This window comes from Rhopalosiphum padi, chromosome 2 (genome assembly GCF_020882245.1).
Source record: "Rhopalosiphum padi isolate XX-2018 chromosome 2, ASM2088224v1, whole genome shotgun sequence".
NCBI lineage: Eukaryota > Metazoa > Arthropoda > Insecta > Hemiptera > Aphididae > Rhopalosiphum > Rhopalosiphum padi.
In genome coordinates, this window is record NC_083598.1 from 45287479 (window position 1) to 45306808 (window position 19330).

General features: G+C 24.9%; 2 protein-coding genes across 4 annotated transcripts in view; both read left to right on the forward strand.

Moving 5' to 3' along the window:
* Positions 1-4035: 4035 nt before the first annotated feature.
* On the forward strand, positions 4036-15795 carry LOC132920363 (ceramide transfer protein). Of its 2 annotated transcripts, none has more exons than XM_060982696.1 (9): positions 4036-4470; positions 4533-4872; positions 12101-12222; positions 12286-12438; positions 13426-13626; positions 13744-13969; positions 14058-14266; positions 14454-14586; positions 15111-15795. In XM_060982696.1, the coding sequence occupies exons 1-9, from the start codon at positions 4246-4248 to the stop codon at positions 15236-15238; spliced, it is 1737 nt and encodes a 578-aa protein (XP_060838679.1). In that variant the 5' UTR covers positions 4036-4245; the 3' UTR covers positions 15239-15795. The 2 variants fall into 2 exon arrangements, with proteins under 2 accessions (XP_060838679.1, XP_060838678.1); XM_060982695.1 differs by having other exon boundaries at positions 4037-4470; positions 12098-12222.
* A 147-nt stretch (positions 15796-15942) lies between these two features.
* Positions 15943-19330, forward strand: part of LOC132920365 (tubulin polyglutamylase complex subunit 2) — a 38681-nt gene continuing 35293 nt past the window's right edge. For both annotated transcript variants that reach the window (XM_060982701.1, XM_060982700.1), the window contains exons 1-2: positions 15943-17690; positions 18963-19130. In XM_060982701.1, coding sequence (XP_060838684.1) covers positions 17609-17690; positions 18963-19130 — 250 coding nt within the window. In that variant the 5' untranslated portion in view covers positions 15943-17608. The remainder of the gene's footprint in view (positions 17691-18962; positions 19131-19330) is intronic.

Below are 19330 nucleotides of genomic sequence, written 5' to 3' on the forward strand. Positions count from 1 at the left end.
AGACTGATTTGACACTGTTGACAGTTTTCTTAAATCATTAAATTTTTATTGTATATGTATTATTGCTATTTAGCTGTTATAATAATATATAATATAATTTTATATCATAATATTATATTATTGTTTATTGATCCAATACCATACCTACCGTAAAACAGTGTGAATAGTTTCATAGTATAATAGATTAATAAGTAATAGCTTAAAATTAATAAAAATATTTTCAAAATGTTATTATGCGTAGGAATATAATAAAATATATATTATATGTAAATCAGCAAATATTTCCAGTGCCCACGAATAATATTGATTAATTAGATATGTATATCATCTTAATTAACATCGTTAATTATATATATCGTTTAAACATGTAGTACCTATGTTTAAATTTGAATTACCTATGTCTAAAAAACAGTTATATTTATATATATATATGAACATTTTTTAGTTTTAATTTAAACTATACATATGAGCAACTTTCTATTAAATTGTCAAGTCTTATCTAGCTAAAAAAAATGTGAACATTTTATACATTTTAAATACAAACTAATTTGCAAATTTTCGTTATTTTGACGAATGTAGTTAAAAACTTAAAATATCACCATCAAATACTTATAAAAAATAGTTTTTAATATTTTTAAATAATATTATTAAAAACTCATATAGGTACCAAGGATAAACCTTTTATTCGATTTTTAAGATTTTCGACCTAGCAACATTTTTTATTAATATTTATAAATAAAAATTTAATAAAAATGAGAATTTAAAATGTTTATAAATAATTCAAAAAGAATCAATTATATTATGTGTAGGAAATGATATTATAGATATTTGGTGAAAATTTGTACCTATATCTACGGTCATTCGTTTTTGAATTCGATGAGAAATCGTTATTTTATACGTATTTAATTCCATAATTATATAATTATTATTTATTAAAAATAAAATTATAACGTCAAATTGTAGTTGATTAAACAAAGATCTACTGATGATGACAGATCCAGAAAAGTTGTCCCATTTGTTCCTATAAATTTGGAAAAAATAATAGTTGTTTCTAGAGAATTTTGATAAAGATAAATTATTCTAAGATATAGTTTTTATTTTTTTTTTTAAATTATGTTATTAAACTATATACTAAATTAGTAAATTACTAATTGCCGTATACTCAGACTTTTTTAGGACTACCTATATCACTTTTTACAATATTTTCATAAAAACAAATTATTTGTAGGTACCTACAGAAATTAAAATTAAAATTTTCTTGAAATACGACATTAAATACGTGTAACTCATGTAAGTAATTGTTAATGTGATATTATTATTTGACTAACATTTTTATGTTAAATGTTAAATGCTTTTGTTTTAATATTATTTTGAATCAGATATAGGTAATCGCGTTGCGGGGTGGGTCTAAAGAGGTGTTTCCCTTTAAAGGTTGCAATTATTTTCCCATTTCCTATTTATGTATATATTTGTGCTGTATGGAAACGATTTACCATTAAGAATTTCTTGGTATAGGATAAAATATAAACGTATAAATATTTTAAAATATACCAGAGACAGCTCTTTATGATGTATAAATAATTACATTTCATCACTCAAAGAAACAATATTATTATACATATATTATATTATTATAGATGTATTACCTCCAATTTTTTATTTATTTATACTTACATAATATTATATGTTTATGTGCATACAGGTTTAGTACTCTGGGCTCTGGCGCTTTTGCAGCAGTCTGTTTTAATATAATTAATATTGATCATTTATAGTCGTTAAATTCACCAGTGATGATAATATTGTCATTAATATGCAACGACTATTAGTGTTAAAGTTCTCTGTCTATATTGCTCTCTCTCTTATTCTCTCCCCTTTTTCCACTGCCTCTCTTAGATATTTTCTACTCGCGTGTATAGTGCAGACAGTGCAATATCCAGTAGGACAATACTAGGTAAATATATGTAGGTATATATAAAATGTATGTAGTAAATGAAAATTCTATATCAATCAATATTTGTTTTATGTTGTTGACGTTTTGATTGAACTTATTTCGAACAATACTATTCTATATATGGGAAAACAATTTAAATTGCATACTTACAAATGGTTTGAAATGGTTCAAAATCCAAGGAAGTATTTATAGGTGTATAATATTTATTATTGATTATTTGATATTTACTGAAGTGACAATAGTTCTTAACAAAAAAAAAAAAAATAATATTAATTATTCTAAAGGTAAGTTCAGTTTTTATTATAATAATTATAATACCTATGTCCTATGACAACGGTATTACTGATGAGTTGGGTTTGTTAGATGATAAATATAACTACATAAGAATATTTTTTCCGGTATACATTTAAAAGCGAAACACTGGCGAAACATTAGAATATATTGCTGGATATATTGTGAAGAATGTGTGTAGAACAATATTTTGCTCCTTTTGTATTGATATGGTAATTGATTGGCAGTAGGATTGATATACAATTAAGCTATTAATTTAGCTATACAAAAGATATAATTTTTACTTCTTTTATTACAAGAGGAAAATTAAAAATAGTTTTTCTCGCTGTTTCATTAATTCTTAAAGAATTGGAAAAATCTTTTCAACTTTTTGTAGTCATACAAAAAAACTAAAACTATATTACAAACAAATGTAAAAAAAATATATATATTTTTTAAATGTTGGCAAGGAAAAATATAATATAAAATAAATTACATTTATTCTTTTTCCCTAATACTCATTCTATAAAATGTTGACCTTGATTCTCTTAGTCATGAGCATAGTCTGTTCTCTGCTTTTAATGACAGCTACATAAATATTAGAACGCGTCATTATGGTAAATAAGTAATTAAAGATAGCGTTTAAAAATAAAAGTTCTTTGAGACAAAAATTAATTAAATTAATATTATTTAAAATCTTTAAAATTTGTTTTAATGTTTAAAATATAAATATTATAAATAGCACTATGTTATTTTTTTGTGTTAAATCTATATTTGTTTCCCATTTTCCACGTTATCTATTTACTTATGTGTGTAGTTATGTACAATATTACTATGTAGCCTTATTTTTAACAGGTATACTTTTAATGAATAACCACCTATTAAAATATTAGGTATAGGTATTTTAATATTTTAAATTAAGTATTATATATTATATTTATAATCAATATGTTAATACTTTTATGACAGTACGACTGTTTTTATGTTATGTTTCGGAATATTGGCGAGTGCCGAGTGATGACTGGTATATCGACTTAATACAATAGATGGTAAATTGTTTTTTATGAACTCTTAGGTACCTACCTATTCTTTAATTTTTAATATCGTTACTTTTATTTTTAAAGGATTACTAAAGGAGAATTACTTATTTATATTCAATAAAAGTTGAATTTTAATGTTATTGTTTAGGCATGTTTAAAGGTAAATAGTATAGTTACCTAACCTACTAAATCACTAAGCCTAATACATTCATATATTATTGTGTAAATTTAAATTATTATTCGTTTTGTGTACTTATTATTTTTTCTGTTTAAAACTATACATTGCTGTATTGCAGTTTTGTTGACGAGTTCAAATAGTTTTTAATTTTTGAAATCAGACAAGAGGAAGTCCGAAGTAGGTACTCAAATTATTATAAGGCGTTTATTAGGTTCCTTAGTACGATCGGAAGTTGGCACTTTGGCAGCTATATTTTTTACCCACTCTTTAGTGGTGGCACGTTGGTATTTTGGTAGCGTTCAAGACATGTCTTGTTCTCGTCTCTCGAACGATGTCGGTAAAAGCGCTCTCCAATATAATTATTGTTCATCTATCTCAATGAAATACTCAATTAACTCAAGTATTTTACAAGGCTGATATTAGAGTAGGTACACCTTAATAATAATATGTCTATGATGGTGCACGGCGCTGGAAGATTTGTACGCAATCGTATTTCGCTGTCTACGCGGATGCACTGTAGTAGTCCGTGATTGGAACAAATTATTATCGGAAATTCTCACCGAGGTAGTGATAATAACATTGATAAAGAATTCAATAATAATATTTTCAATTACCAAAAGTACATCGTTTTATTATGGTGTTCAAGTGATTTTAATGGACTATTATACGATTCAATCATTACATAGGCGTGGTTGTGTTCAATTAATGATGTTATTGAACGACGGTCGTCAATAGTATAATAGTTAAATGTATGCGCGTAGGAAATGTACTTATAGCGATTGTGTAAAGTAAATTGAGCCATTGTGATGGCAGAGTGTCCTATAGCCCAGATCAATGAAGACGACGAGGACACCCAAGATAGAGTCAGGATTGATCTGCAAGGGAACTTGAATAAGTGGACCAACTTCTTACACGGCTGGCAAAAGCGTTATTTCGTATTGAAAAACGGCACCTTGTTATACTTTAAATCGCAATCGGAAACCGAGTGTGGATGTCGCGGTGCGATAAGTCTATTGAAAGCAACTGTCAAGGTATGATAATTGTTTGGTTATTTCCATTCTATTTTGAAATATATAGTAGTTTCATTTTATAGGTGCACGAAGTAGACGATTGCCGTTTTGATGTGTCGCTAAATGATTGTGCTTGGTATTTACGAGCTGACACATCAGCAATAAAAAATCATTGGATCGATGTTATAGATTCACTTAAAGCCGAATCTGGGTACGGGAGTGAAAATAATCTAAAGCGCAATGGCAGTTCACTTTCTATATTATCTAGTAATATGTCAAACATGTCACCAGTGTTCAAGAAAAATAAGGGTTTGCAAGATAAACTCAATGAACTTGTAGCATTTAGAGGTATTTTAATCAACCAGATTGATCGACTTCAAATGTATTTTGATACATGTTTAGCAGAATTCGCCTCTTCAAATGGTAATTATTTTATTTACATTTTGTCCATGCAAAATGTAAATTACTATTAACTACAATAATTTTATCAATTTTTCTTGTATTCAGTATTATTTAATTAAATATTAAATAAGATAAATGATTTAATTAGCTACTTTTAAAATATTTAAACCAACTAGTTAGGTTAGGCTTTGTTATAATGTTGTTTTACGTTGAAATTAATGAAATTTGAATACAAAGTCATTATTTATTAAATGGCAATTAAAGTAAATGTATAATACATTTGAGATTACTATGTGTAATAATGTAATTCATACTTTTCATTAGTACTCTCAATTATCTATGACAGCGGTTCCCAAACTATGCACCGCAGTCTACGTAAAATTGGTTATCAATGAGTATTTTTTTTGTTCTATCTTTCATGTTATTTACAGCAGGGCACCATGGCCAATTTGAGTCCAAAAAAAGGTACCGCAGAAAAAAAAGTTTAGGAACCACTGATCTATGAAATTAAAAAAAAAAATAAACATATTTGACAACATACCTAGTTATTATTTGTTAACAGTATGATTGGAGGTTTTTGTTTCAAGATTAGATTCTAGATAACAATTTTTAAAATATAAAAAGTCAGTAAATTATAATAAAATGTGTCAAGTTATCTATCCATATAACCCAAAATAAATTTATAGTAAAATGTGTATTTTTTACAGTATTTTTATGCTAGTTGTATTATACTGTTAGGCTATCTATAGAATATTTCTTAACTTTATACTCTTATAGACTGTATAAAGTTGAGCATTATGAAATCCACCCACTAGTTAATGTACCTCATATTAAATCATGTGATTTACAAACAATGTAATAGGTGGTTAGGGTCCTCTGAGAAACACTGGAAAAAATCTTCAGTGTAGTATTCCCATAATATTTTTAAAATGTTAAATAAACTAATAACAACATTCTTATTTTTAATTACAAAAATATACTTACTATTAATATTATCAATAAATCAAATTAAATATTCTAAAGTTTAACAATTATTAAAAATTAAAAATCAAGCTTGTTCAATCATTTAAAAATCACTTAATGAAAATTTAAGAACCAAGCTATATTTAATGTTGAAAAAAAACATTTAATAAAATTTAATTTATTTTGTGTTATTATTTGTATACATTAACAATATTAACAGGTAAATAATAACATTATTAATGTTTTATATTATGATTTGCATATTTTTATTCTGTAAAAAAATTAAATAGAGTTTTGTTACTCTTTAAAATCATTGATTTGATTACATTATATTGAAATTATTTGTTTGGTTTATGTCTTAACTTATCTGATTTTAATTTATATTTCATCATTTATTTCAATTACTTCTTTGTCTGGGTAGGTAATAAACCCAAATAATAAATTCAAAATATTCAACAGTAATATTACAGCTGAATAAATTAAATATAGAAATCAACAGTAGATAATTGTAGTGTACACTGAATAAATATTAATTAGTAGTTAGTAATCGCTTATTAATAGGGCTAAGTTACGTAAATTGAAAACTCATTTATCTTGAAAAAAGTATAATATATTAAAATATAAAACTTATTTTAAAAATTCAATGCTTCACTTACTAATATCTTTAAAAATTTATATAACAATCAAATTAATTGAAACTTCAAGTGTTAAGATTCTATCAACTTAATGAATATAATATTGAATTTTTATATCTTACATTAAATTGTGATTTATAGCTATAAATTACAAATAATAAAGCTAAATATTATTAAACTACTTAGTATACTCTGTTCAGGATAAGGATCGTGAGCAATAACTAGTTATTGTTAGCGATTATCAAGTAATACCAGTATGTTACCTTACCAATCTTATCATATGTAAGATTAACATCTGCTGTGTAATGAATAAACTGCTATATATTGTTTTAAATTTAAACTATTCATTTATTATATTGATCTATGTTAGCGGTTCTCAATCTTTTTAGCTAGTGGATCCCTCTTGTTAAACCAAATTTAGTTATGATGCACTTCCGTGAATACCACGAGGAATATGATAAAACTGAACATTAATTCTTATTAGTAACTGATCAGGTGTCCTAGTCATGTGTTTTTATCTATCATTCGGTGATTTAGCTTATGATATACAGAGTGTGCTAAGTAATTTTATACATAAAACAATTTTTATCTTTTTAACTATATTAAATTGTAAATACATTTTTTATTCTTGTATGAGTCGTGATGCCTCTATAATGAACTCGCAACACACATGTTAGAAATAGCTGATCTAAGCTATTTAAAGATTTCATTCATAGTAAAAAACCTATTAAAATTATTTTTAAAAACATTAAATTGTACTTACTTTAGACATTTGATATTGGTTATAGGTACCATATTCAAAACTAACATGTTTATTTAATTAATGGTTAGCAAATAAAACAAATATATTAAATTAAAAAAAAAAAACCTTAAAGTTGTTTTTCTGTAAAATGTCTTTAATTCTATGTCTTGTTTAATTAATTTGTTTTGCATACTCACTTATCCAAATTTTTGTAATAACAAGTTCTGAAATCCATTTTAAGTATATAATGGAAAAATTATTTATTTACACTTTTTTAAATTTATAAGTATTTTAAATGTGAAATGTAATAACTAATAATAAAGTATTTAAGATAATTTATTATTGGCTATTCGCCTATGTCTAGTTGACTAATGTGACGTGTATACTACATTCTAGAATTAGTAGAGTATGCATTCTATCCACTTGTAATATATACTACATTCGGTAAGAGAATATTAGTGTGATAAAACTAAATCTTTAACTATATCCCCTACAACTGATATGCAATATCTTTCCCCACTAGTAGGGAAATATAATAGGAATTGTAATGCCATCATTATTGTATGCCGCAGATTATATTTGTTATATATTTATATTGGTTTCAAAAATGTTACTATCACAATTATATTTTAATTTTATCAAATACTCATTATTTATTTGATTACTTATCAGATGTCTAATTTATCAGAACTCCAATGTCTGAATTATTGGTAATTAAAAATAAGTATAAATCACCTACCTATTTTAATTAATAGGGTTAGGAGGACAAAGTAATAAAAATTTAAATACAAATATATTAAAAAATATTAAATAGTGATAACCAACTTTATTTTTATAGTTTAAAATCATTATTATGAATTTAAATTAAAATGAGATTATTAATCAGTTAACATTTTTTTTCAGGGTATACTTTGTAAATTAAACTTATTCATACCCAAGTATATGTATAAAATATTTTTAAAATTGTCAAAATCTATCATATAAAGTTATAGTATTTCTATCATATATTTTTTAAATCATTAAACTTAAAATATTATAATATTTGTCAATGTTTTATTTGTTTGATTTAAATGAATAAAGTCAGGACTATAGTAATTCATGCTAAACTATGTAATTATATAAGTCTTATAACATGTGGAAATACACCTGATAACATGAAAATTTTATAATATTAATAAATTAGTTTTTTGATAATAATAAAAATTGAAGAGTGTAATAAAGTGTATGTATAACTAATAAGGCAATAACCATTAAGGAAGTAAATATGTACATGCCTATTGTTTTAATCTTTTATCGGAGTTAATTTATTATTTTTTTTTTAAAATGCATGATAAAAATAATGTTTACAATATAATAAAACATAAAAACCATATTTCTAATATAATTATGATGCAGTGTTGAAAGGTTCAAATGTTCAAGCTTTTTGAGAAAGAAGTTAAAATATTTTTATATTTATTTTTCATTTTTATGAATACTGTAGTTATTGAGAAAAAAAAATCTACAAAATGGGTATTTTTAAATATGATGAATCAAAAAATGATTAATAATTTAAAAAAAAAATACTTAGTTAAAGTATACCAATACATTTTACAAACACTTATCTATTCACTTTTAAAGTAAAGTTAATAAATTTTTTAAGTGTACATATCTATTAATGTAGTATGTAGGTATACATAATAATTACTATAAAGAAGGTGATTGAAGAATAGACTTTGTATATCATTAATAATGATAGCCATTATATTTATATTAATATTTACCAAATAAATGATAGAAAATACAAATATTATTAAAAACCTATCCAGATGTTTACAATTAAACAGTAATAAATTATTTCTTAAATATATTAAGTTTTTAAATAATTCAGTTATTTCTACTAACGCTAATAAACAACATTGATTAAATAATATAATACTAGTATTATAACAGATTTATAATTAATGGTAATTGCTCAAGTAAGTTAACTAATCAAAAAAATGGTTTTATGTTAATTAAAACATTGATAACTTCCACTTCTTCAAAAAATATTGACGCATATAAATCATTTTCCCTTACTCTTTGATAATCTATTAATAAAATCAATAAATAATCTAAATAGTTTGAAGTACCTTTTATGCTCCTATATTTGATCTCTCAAAGTGTTACTGTTTAAAAGTGTTTGAGCATATCATCTTTTCACAAATTGGTTCACCAAAAAAATTACATTGTAAAAACAAAATAATACATTCTTTGTTTGATTCAGAATCTAAAACATGTGATTATTTGCAATCAAATAAATAATATCTTATTATTGTAAATTGTAGAACCTAATAAAAATATCACGGTTATTCTTTCATTTAAAATAAATAATTTTATAGAATTATTAACATATATAGGTATGATATTGTCAACATTTTTTTGCAGTACTCATAAATCTTATTCGATATCTTGTAATATTTTTGTTGTACTATTACTAGTATTTAATTTCATATACATATAATGTTTTTCTATAGTTATTATCAAACATATTTCAGTTGAATTTTTATTTGTGACCTTTTTAAGTTGGAAATGTTGAGCTATAATATAACAATAGACAATAGTATTTGTCATATAGAAAATTATGCTGTGTAATAGTGTTAGATATGTAAATAATATGGTTTATTTACATGCAACATGCCTTAAAAAAAAATAATATTTAGTAACAAAAATTAATTTAAATACGACAGTACTGTTACACTAATATTGAATAAAAACAGCTAAACATTACTATATATTTTCATATTAAGTAGGTATGTATGATTATTGATTTTTTAAATATTTTATTTTAAAAATATTCTATTATAACTTTGAAAGATATTTGGTTATTCAGTTTCTGAGAACTTATGTCATGAAGATAAGTATGAATAGATTAGATAAGCTAAGCCTTAGGTTCTGCAGGTAAAAACTCTTATTAGTATTGCTATAGTAATATTACCTGGTATTTAATATGTCATTCAGTTTATTAGAAATTCATACCCATCTATCATATTATCACTAATTGTTTCACATAAATTCAGATAAAATAATAAATGATTCTTACCATAACTATGATTTTAGAAATATTACATCTAAAATCTAAATACATTAATGTTATATAATTTATTTATAGTTGGTTTTATATTACATTAAATTTAACAACCTATTTGTTTATTAATAAATACAATTTAATAATTATTTGCCTATGAAATTAATTATTTTGAATTTACTAGTTTTATGTTTTAGTGTTTTAAAATATTAGGTTTTATTCTTAATTTTTTGTATTTACAATTTTAAATAAAGAACTAAGTAACTAACACAATATTGTGTTTTCTATATTAATTTTTAACCTTTAACTATTTATCACCACTCATTATCCTGTTACCCATGATATTTTAAATAAGTCATCAATATTATAAGTATGAGTTTACAGTTTATTATTATGGAGTATATTGCATTTAATCTAATATTTCCAATCTCTTGTTAAAATTCATAAATATAATTTTTTATCTTAGTATATAAAAAGTAAGTAGTGTGTATTTATTATTAAGACTTTGGTTACTTTTATTATAATTATTTATTTATGTACCTAACTAATGTAAGTATACAAGGTGATTCTTTTATCACAACCACTCATAATTTCAAAATCTATTAGTTTTTGAAAATACATTTTTCATAATTTCCAGTTGAAACAAAATAACATTTTTCTTAAAAAACTATTTTTTTTTATGACACATTTTTATTTCATATTCTGAAGCAGAATATTTTTCAGAATATTTCGATTCATAAATTTCGAAATTCAAACAACAGTTTATGAGTTGTGCATTTAAAGTTATTGGTGAGTGGAGTAGTAGAGCAACATTTTGTGGAGAATCCCGTATTACTCATTCTGCTCACCCACATTTTAAATACTTATAACCTATAAACTACTCATCTGAATTTTGATTTTTATGTATCAATATTCCTCGATATTCCTCCTTGCTTTGGAATATGAAATTAAAAATTTGTTATCATTCAAAGAGGTAAAACATATTAAAAATATATAACAATAAAAATATTAAACAATATAATTTAAAAACAAATGTTTATTTCGATTGGAAATTATTAAAAAAACATTTTTAAAAACGATAATAGAATTTGAAATAATTAGTGGTTTATGATGAATGAATCGCCTTGTTTATACTTTTATACCTTCTACATTATACAATTGTACATTTGTCACCTGTAGAAAAACTGATTAAATTATTGTTACAAAAAGATGAACAATTATAATATTATGTTTTGTTGTACGTGTTTATAACTATAATTATTATTTCAATAAAACAGTTAGAATCTACAAAATATAGGTCAATGGTTATTACTAGGTATAATTAACAAGTTATTATTATGAAACAAATACTTCTGATAAAATATAAATTAATAATATTTAAATACAATTGAGATATGTTTGTTTTGTTTTAATTTATAGAATAGAAATGGGTTGTTAGGTTTTAATTTAAAAGTATTCAAACAAAATGATTATCAGAAAATAATTTTAGAATTTCATTAAAATAAGCAAATTTTTATGTGATTGGTGAAACCAAACTAAACACATTTTGTTTTACTATGTTTATTTAATGATTTAAATTTATGGTACCTGTTATAAGTTATTTTATAACACGTTTCAACTCATAAATGGATTCAAACCATTTTGTTTAGGCATGTGCATTAAATTTGGTGCCTACTTATTTATTCTATTCATTCAACAAAACTTTAGCAACAATATTCATTAGTTAGTTAGTATACTTATTCATTTGTACATAGTACATGTATACTGTATGTATGAATTTAAATGTTTCTTTTTTATGTTCCTAATACTATTTATCAATAAAAGTATTAATTTTTATTGTTTTTTTTGTTTTTTTCTTGTTAGAAGGTTTATCAAAAAATGAATCCTATCAAAAATATACATGTGAAGCTTTAGATTTTAAAGGTGAAGCAGTAGCATTTAAGGCAACATCATCTGGAATCTTAGAGATTTTAAAACATTGTATTGAAGTATGTTAAAAGCTGAAAATAAAATGTATCTATTTCATTTTTTATATCTAATTATTTGTCCAGGTTATGAATCAAAGAGAGACAGCATGGGAATCTATGTTGGAGAAAGAAATAAACAACCGGAAAGATTTAGAGGAAGTAGTGCGAACATTATCTCTAGTCGATGGGCTTACCGATCAGGAAAGAGCCCAAGTACTTGCTGGAGCTGATTTAACTGTATGTATAATTAACTATCTGTTTATATTTTCCACTATTTCTTTACAAATCATTCAATCGCATTATAAGTAAAAATATTCAATTCATAATATATTGTAATGAATGGGTATTAGAGAATTAATTCAATATTACCATAATTATAAGGCTTAGAAAAAATACTAAAAAGTTATCCATAACAACTGATGTTTACAAAAATAAATAAATGCATTATTAAATGATCACAATGAACTTGTGTTTTAACGAGGTCATATTTATTGAACTGGTCGTAGTCCAAATATTGTATTATCAATATATGGTAAAAGTAGATATGGAATAATGTTAAGATAAAAAAAATGAATAGCTACTTCTATATGTTAGTCAATTATTAGTTATTACTTTTAATCAGTACCTAACATTGACTTAACGTTAACTGTTATAAACTAAATTCAACCATTTAATTTTTTTTAAGTTGCCGGTTTTTGGGTAAAGTTTATAATGAGTTCTATTTCTAAAAAGGTAATTTTATAAAATAAAATATTTAATAGTTTAAAAGTATTTTTATAATTTAAAATTGAAATAAGTATTTGCAACAACAATTTAAACATTTTTTCTGCTATAATAGAAATATTTATATATCATGTAAAATCAATACATTCACTATTCATTCAGATAAACTTAATAAATGCACATAAAATGTATTAATGATAAGCTTTTGTTTATTAGGTAGTATTAAATTAAAAATAATACAATTACTTTATTTTACAACTTCCTAAAAAAAAAATTATATTTATGATATAATATTATAATTTATTTATTTAAAAAAGTTAATAAGCTTATTTTATTTCATCAAATTAAAAACTGTTCTTTGTGGTTTATTTAAATTAAAATGTTTTAAAAGAATCTGTTATACAGGTTAATTAGATAGCTTGGTTATATATTATTTGAATGTTTTGGTTTGCAACTATTGTTTTCTTAGTTCAATAATACATTATTTATTCCATTCTGCAGGAACATTCTAATTTGGCTGAAGATGAATTTTATGACGCTGTTGAATCATCCAATGATAACTCTTCTGAGGATGCCAAACAAAGAAAAGATCAATTACTACAGTGTACTAAAAATAATGTTCAAACAACTCAGACCAATTGGGGTGAACTGATTAGAGCTGCTGCCACAAGTGCTTCTTTGAAACATACATATTGGCCAGAAGTAATGTTAATTTTTGATATTATACATTGATACATTTTTATTTATTTATTTTTGTATTAAATTTTAAATTAAAATATAATCATACAATTGAGTTAATCTATAATTGTGTATGTTAAGATTGAGCGAGTAGTTGCTGAACAAATTAGATCAGCTCGCATGGGTCTTGGCAAAGGAGCTTGGCAACTATTTGTCGAAGATGGAGAAATGAAGATGTACCGAAGAGAAGTTGAAGAAGATGGATTAGTTGTTGATCCTCTGAAAGCAACTCATCAAGTGAAAGGAATCACAGGCCGAGAATTGTGTCATTACTTTTTTTATCCTGAATATAGATATGATTGGGAAGGTATTAAAATATTATGATTTCTAAATATTTCTAACTAACTAAAAATTTAAGATTTTTAAAGCTAAAATATTTTATCTGAAATCTCCAGGTACACTAGAAACAATGAATGTTGTTGATAAAATTGCCGAAGACACAATATTATTCCATCAGATACATAAACGTATTTGGCCAGCAGCACAACGTGATGCTACATTTTGGTCACATCTTACACATGTTCCTGATGAAGAGAATAAGTCTGAAGACAGCCCTCATATATGGGCTACTGTCAACAGTTCAGTAGAATTACCATCACATCCTGTATGTTATTAAGCTATTAAAAAAGTTCCTTGCACTATATTTTTATTTCACATATTTTATTTTTGATCAGTATTAACTTGTTACTTTACTAAATAGTAAATTTAATATCATATTTTTGAAAACAATTCAATTTAATAACATGACATTTAGTAGACATTTTTAATAATCATGTTTTATTTATTTGCAGCCCAATGGAGGTAAACAAGTTCGTATATATTTGACTATTATTCTTATGGGTCAAACAATCATATCTCCCGCAGCAAAAGGTCGTGAGATAAAACGAGATGATATTACATGTAAAATTACCTATTGTGCTGTTGGTAAGAACATAATATTTTTATAATAACTTTATGCTTAAAATACTATAGATTTCAGCGGGAATGTAATAAGCAGTATTATCTTTTAGGTCTAAAAGTACAGTTTTTCTAGTAAAAATTGGCTATAAAAATGTTTTTGGATTCTATAATTTTTAAATTTCTTTTTGATGTAATATCAAATCAACCATATCTAAATTAAGTATAACTTATTTATTGAGTAGATGTTTCATTGGTATCAGTTTAAGATAAACTATAAAAATTAAAAAGTATATGACTGTCTCTAAATCAACAATATCAGTTCGGTCAAAATAAGTTCTTTTTTATACGTTTCAAATTAAATAACGTATTCAGCAGAAAACTTATGTGTAAGGACATGGTTTATAAAGTTCTATAAAATTGTACAATGCCTTAAAGTTGGTTATAACTAACAATTAAATTGGTCATTTTTAATCCACAATACAGCTCAGTACTCGGTATAAAATTGAATTCTATTAATATAAATTTATTTGAACTATTTCTGTTTACAGTGAATCCAGGCGGTTGGGCACCATCTTCTGTTCTCAGGGCTGTGTACAAACGAGAGTATCCAAAATTCTTGAAACGTTTCACTGCTTATGTGTTAGAAAAAACAAAAAACTTGCCGATAAAACTTTGAAATGACATAATCATCATATCATTAAACTTTTTCAAATTGGTTAAATTCTTTATTTATTTATTTATTGTTTTATTACTAGTAATGTTTTTCTATTCTTGCCTTCACTGTTTTGTGTGGTATATTTGTATACATAATATTTTTATGCTGTATATAATATGTTAAAGATGAATCCGGGTTCATAATATAAACTATTATTTTATTAATGAATTATTGTAAGCATATTATGCTGTGGCTTCTACATCATACCAAAAACCACACAAACTATTTAGTTTATTTGAATTTTAAGTTTTGAAAATACAATTATCATTGTAATCTGTTTTTACTACTTACTTGATGTAATATTAATATAAATTTAAAAACAATTTTTATTTTTATTTATATAATTATAAACGGTGTTCCGTTATTTGTTAAAGATGAACCCGGGATCCATTATAAACTATTATTTTATTAATGAATTATTGTACGCATATGATGTGGCTTCCACATTATACTAAAATCCATACAAATTATTTAGTTTATTTGAATTTTAAGTTTTGAAAATACAATTTTCATTGTAATCTGTTTTTTAAATATGTTTTTACTACCCACTTAATGTAATATTAATATAAATTAAAAACAATTTTTTTATATTTATATAAATATAAACAGTGTACCATCATTTTGATGCGCATCAAATTAACTTGGTCATTTAGATGAACAACAATTGGGCGCATATGATGTTTCAACTCATTCAATTTTAACGCCACTACATTTAGGTGTAAAAAAAAAAAATTGACGCATAACAGAAACATACAAATGAAATTAAAGTCCTGCATTACCTAAGTAGTCCAATATCTGTAAACGTCCCTCAAATTAGTGTTATTAATTTACTGACAAAATAACTATATATATATATAAGGTTGATCAATTGAATAATTTACTCAATAAATACCTAATTTTGATTTTTTCGATGATACCTACTAAACCAGGTTAAAACCATGGCGGTTCCTATTTAATATTAAGACATTAGACAACCATCAGTTATCTCGTATTTTTATTTTCTTTGTATAATTGTAAAAGACTGTTCTGAGTCCATACTTATGGCCCACGGGTATATTATAATTATTAATGTATAAATAAAAAAATACGTTCAAAGTGTGGAATGTATAGCATAAATCATCACTTGTCATATTTATATAGGTATATTAATGGTATATTATTCATAACTTTAATTTATGCGCAATACCTAGAATCATTTCGTCGGCTGTGAAGTTATTTATAACTTATAAGTTACAACTATAATAATTTAATATAGACGTCGGGTTTTATTTTGCATCGAACGTAATGAGTGATGACAGATGATGGGTAGGTATAACGGATAATGGTTGATATTGATTTTATATACAGGAGGCGTCACGATTATCTAACATTTTCAAATGTAATTTTAATGTAAAATTTTTGTTTTATCTCCGCAATACACCGTGTATAATACAAAATACATTATTTTCATTTTATTTGGTTTTCCGACGAAATTAACTCGTCTAAAATGATGTAGTGGCGTCAAATTGCATGCGCCCAATGTAGGTAGTCCAAATAACCGCGTTTATTTTACGCTCGTCGAAATGCCATAGATAGGTGGGTACACCTATTATATTCAGTATAAACATAACATCTTTGTAAACTGCTACTAACTTCATGGTGTTTGTTACCATAGAAATGCTTGAACATGACAATTATGTCAATGGATTAGATATATCTAATATATCCTATATATAGGACTGAACATTGTTTTCTAGCTTATATTTTAATTTAATTTTTTGCTGTTAATTTTTATACTCATATACTGCCTAAAAATGTGCATAATTGCGTTTTTGACTTGTTGTGTAACCTATACATGATAACTGATGATTTCCTATAGTATGTATAATGTATTTCCATGTTTCATAAAAAAAAAAAAAAAAATTGTAATTTGGATCACTTGCCATGAAAAATACCATATTATTGTCGTCAGTCGGATATATACCTACTTACCTCCGTTTTAAAGAATAAATTCACACGATGCGTTAGCCAAAAACATCACTACCGCGTATTTTTTTCTACCTCTGCATCGTTTCTTCGCCCGTGATGCCCATTATTAACAATGATAATAATTACGATAAATCATTATAGATTTTTGTCGTGGTTTTTTATGCGGTTGGGGTTGTCGATGGCGATCAGTATAGTTTCGCTGCCCTACACAGATATATTCTATTCTACGCCATAGTATTTATCTGTGTTGCCCTAACAACCTGCACAGCGAATAATAATAATACTATATTCGTCTACCTCTGTCCTCTACACTATATAGTTAAACTGTAAATATTGTTGCCGTCTCTGCAGTTCCACCGCGACATGGCCAGTAACAATAAACTGGATTTGGTCACTTCGGATTTGTTCAACGACCAATTAACATTAGGCCTGTTGACCGTTCTCGGTGAGTAGTGTTTGCGTATCATTTATAATACAATTTTCTAATAGGGAAAAACAAAAAATAAGAAAAAACAGGAATATTTACGCTACAAATCTAGTACTCAACATGATTGGTTTTGTTAAAAAATACCTAACTCAAAAACGAAAAACTGTATTTATCTACTTGGAATTTCCACCAAATTTTTATGTTAGCATTTCTTACACATAGTATAATTTTCTAAATATTTTGATTCTGAGTCATCATAGACTTTTTAATTTTAAATTATTTTAATTTTTGCCATTAATGATGTCCATAAAAATTATTTAGTGGTAAACTGGTAAAAATGTTTGAAATGTAATTCAAGATTTTGTATAAGTTGCTCTTATAGTTGTATACAAATATTAAAAATACATATAGACACGATTTATTTTTTATATAGATATATAAGCCTTCGTTTAAAAATATTTTTCATGTATTATAATAGTTGGGTACAAAAAACTTACAATGATATTGATATATTATTGAGTTCAAATTTAATATATAATTTACAGTTAGCTACTTGACACCTACTGACTACCTACTGTACAGTAAAGTAGACAGTAGTAGGTACCTCTTTATTTATTATGTTTAATAAATGTTATAAAATGTTTTCAAAAGACGTCAATCGTCAATTTTGATATTTCTATAGACCTTTGAATAATAACACTAAATTAAACAATAATTTATATTATATATTATGGCTAAACTTAGACTTTAAACATTAATAAAACTAACTTTTAGATTTGTTGACTGAAAAAATCAATTATAATCCAATATCCATTAATACACATGTGTACTTATAGGCGAAATTTGGGTTAAATATGCCTATGGGGATATGGGACCCCCCCAAAAAAAAATTGCTCGGAGTTATATGGTATATCGTATTACGAGACAAATGGTAGGAAAAAAAATTTTAATTGACTTTGCATCTTGCATTTGTGAAATACTTTTTAAAACTAAAACAATAATAATCAAATATGTACCTAATACTAAATTATATGTATCTATATTGTATCTAATATGTTTTTTAAGCTCTAAAATTATATTATATTTTTGATTACTCATGGATACACGGATACACCTAAATATTTTGTATCTAAACCAAACCAATATTTCATTATGCTAGTCTGTTATAGTGTTATGCGATTTATCTACCTATGTCCTATAGGTATGTCTTATAATGTGGTTTCGCCAGTCGTCAATTGGTCGATTTTCGTTTGTTGCTGCAGGGTTCAAGCTTAGTTTGTTTATTTGCAGAAAACACTGTGGGAGTGAGAAACTTGTCGGTCAAACAAAGTCTACCGTGTGACAAAGCAAAAATAAGTCTGTGGGAGCAGCGGAACGGGTGTCTACTGCCAGACGACATCAAGTCGTTTTATTTATCATGCGACGGATTCAAGTTGACTTGGTCGTACAGAGTCGAAGGTACCTAACTTTAAAGTACGGTTCATGGTTGAGTATTTTTTTTTGACCTGAAAAATCATGCAAAATTTTATATTAATTTCTATATTAAATATTAATATATACATGGAGAATGATATTAATGATACAAATATGATTAAATTGTACATTTTTTAATTTTATATAATTAATAAATAATATCATGTAAACTTATAATGTTTATA

Excerpts from the sequence above, each read along its gene's own strand:
- LOC132920363 (XM_060982695.1), top strand. The coding sequence starts at position 4,246 with ATGGCAGAGTGTCCTATAGCCCAGATCAATGAAGACGACGAGGACACC. Across the intron at positions 14,267-14,453 it reads TAGAATTACCATCACATCCT|CCCAATGGAGGTAAACAAGT; the intron begins GTATGTTATTAA and ends ATTTATTTGCAG. Across the intron at positions 14,587-15,110 it reads AATTACCTATTGTGCTGTTG|TGAATCCAGGCGGTTGGGCA; the intron begins GTAAGAACATAA and ends TTCTGTTTACAG.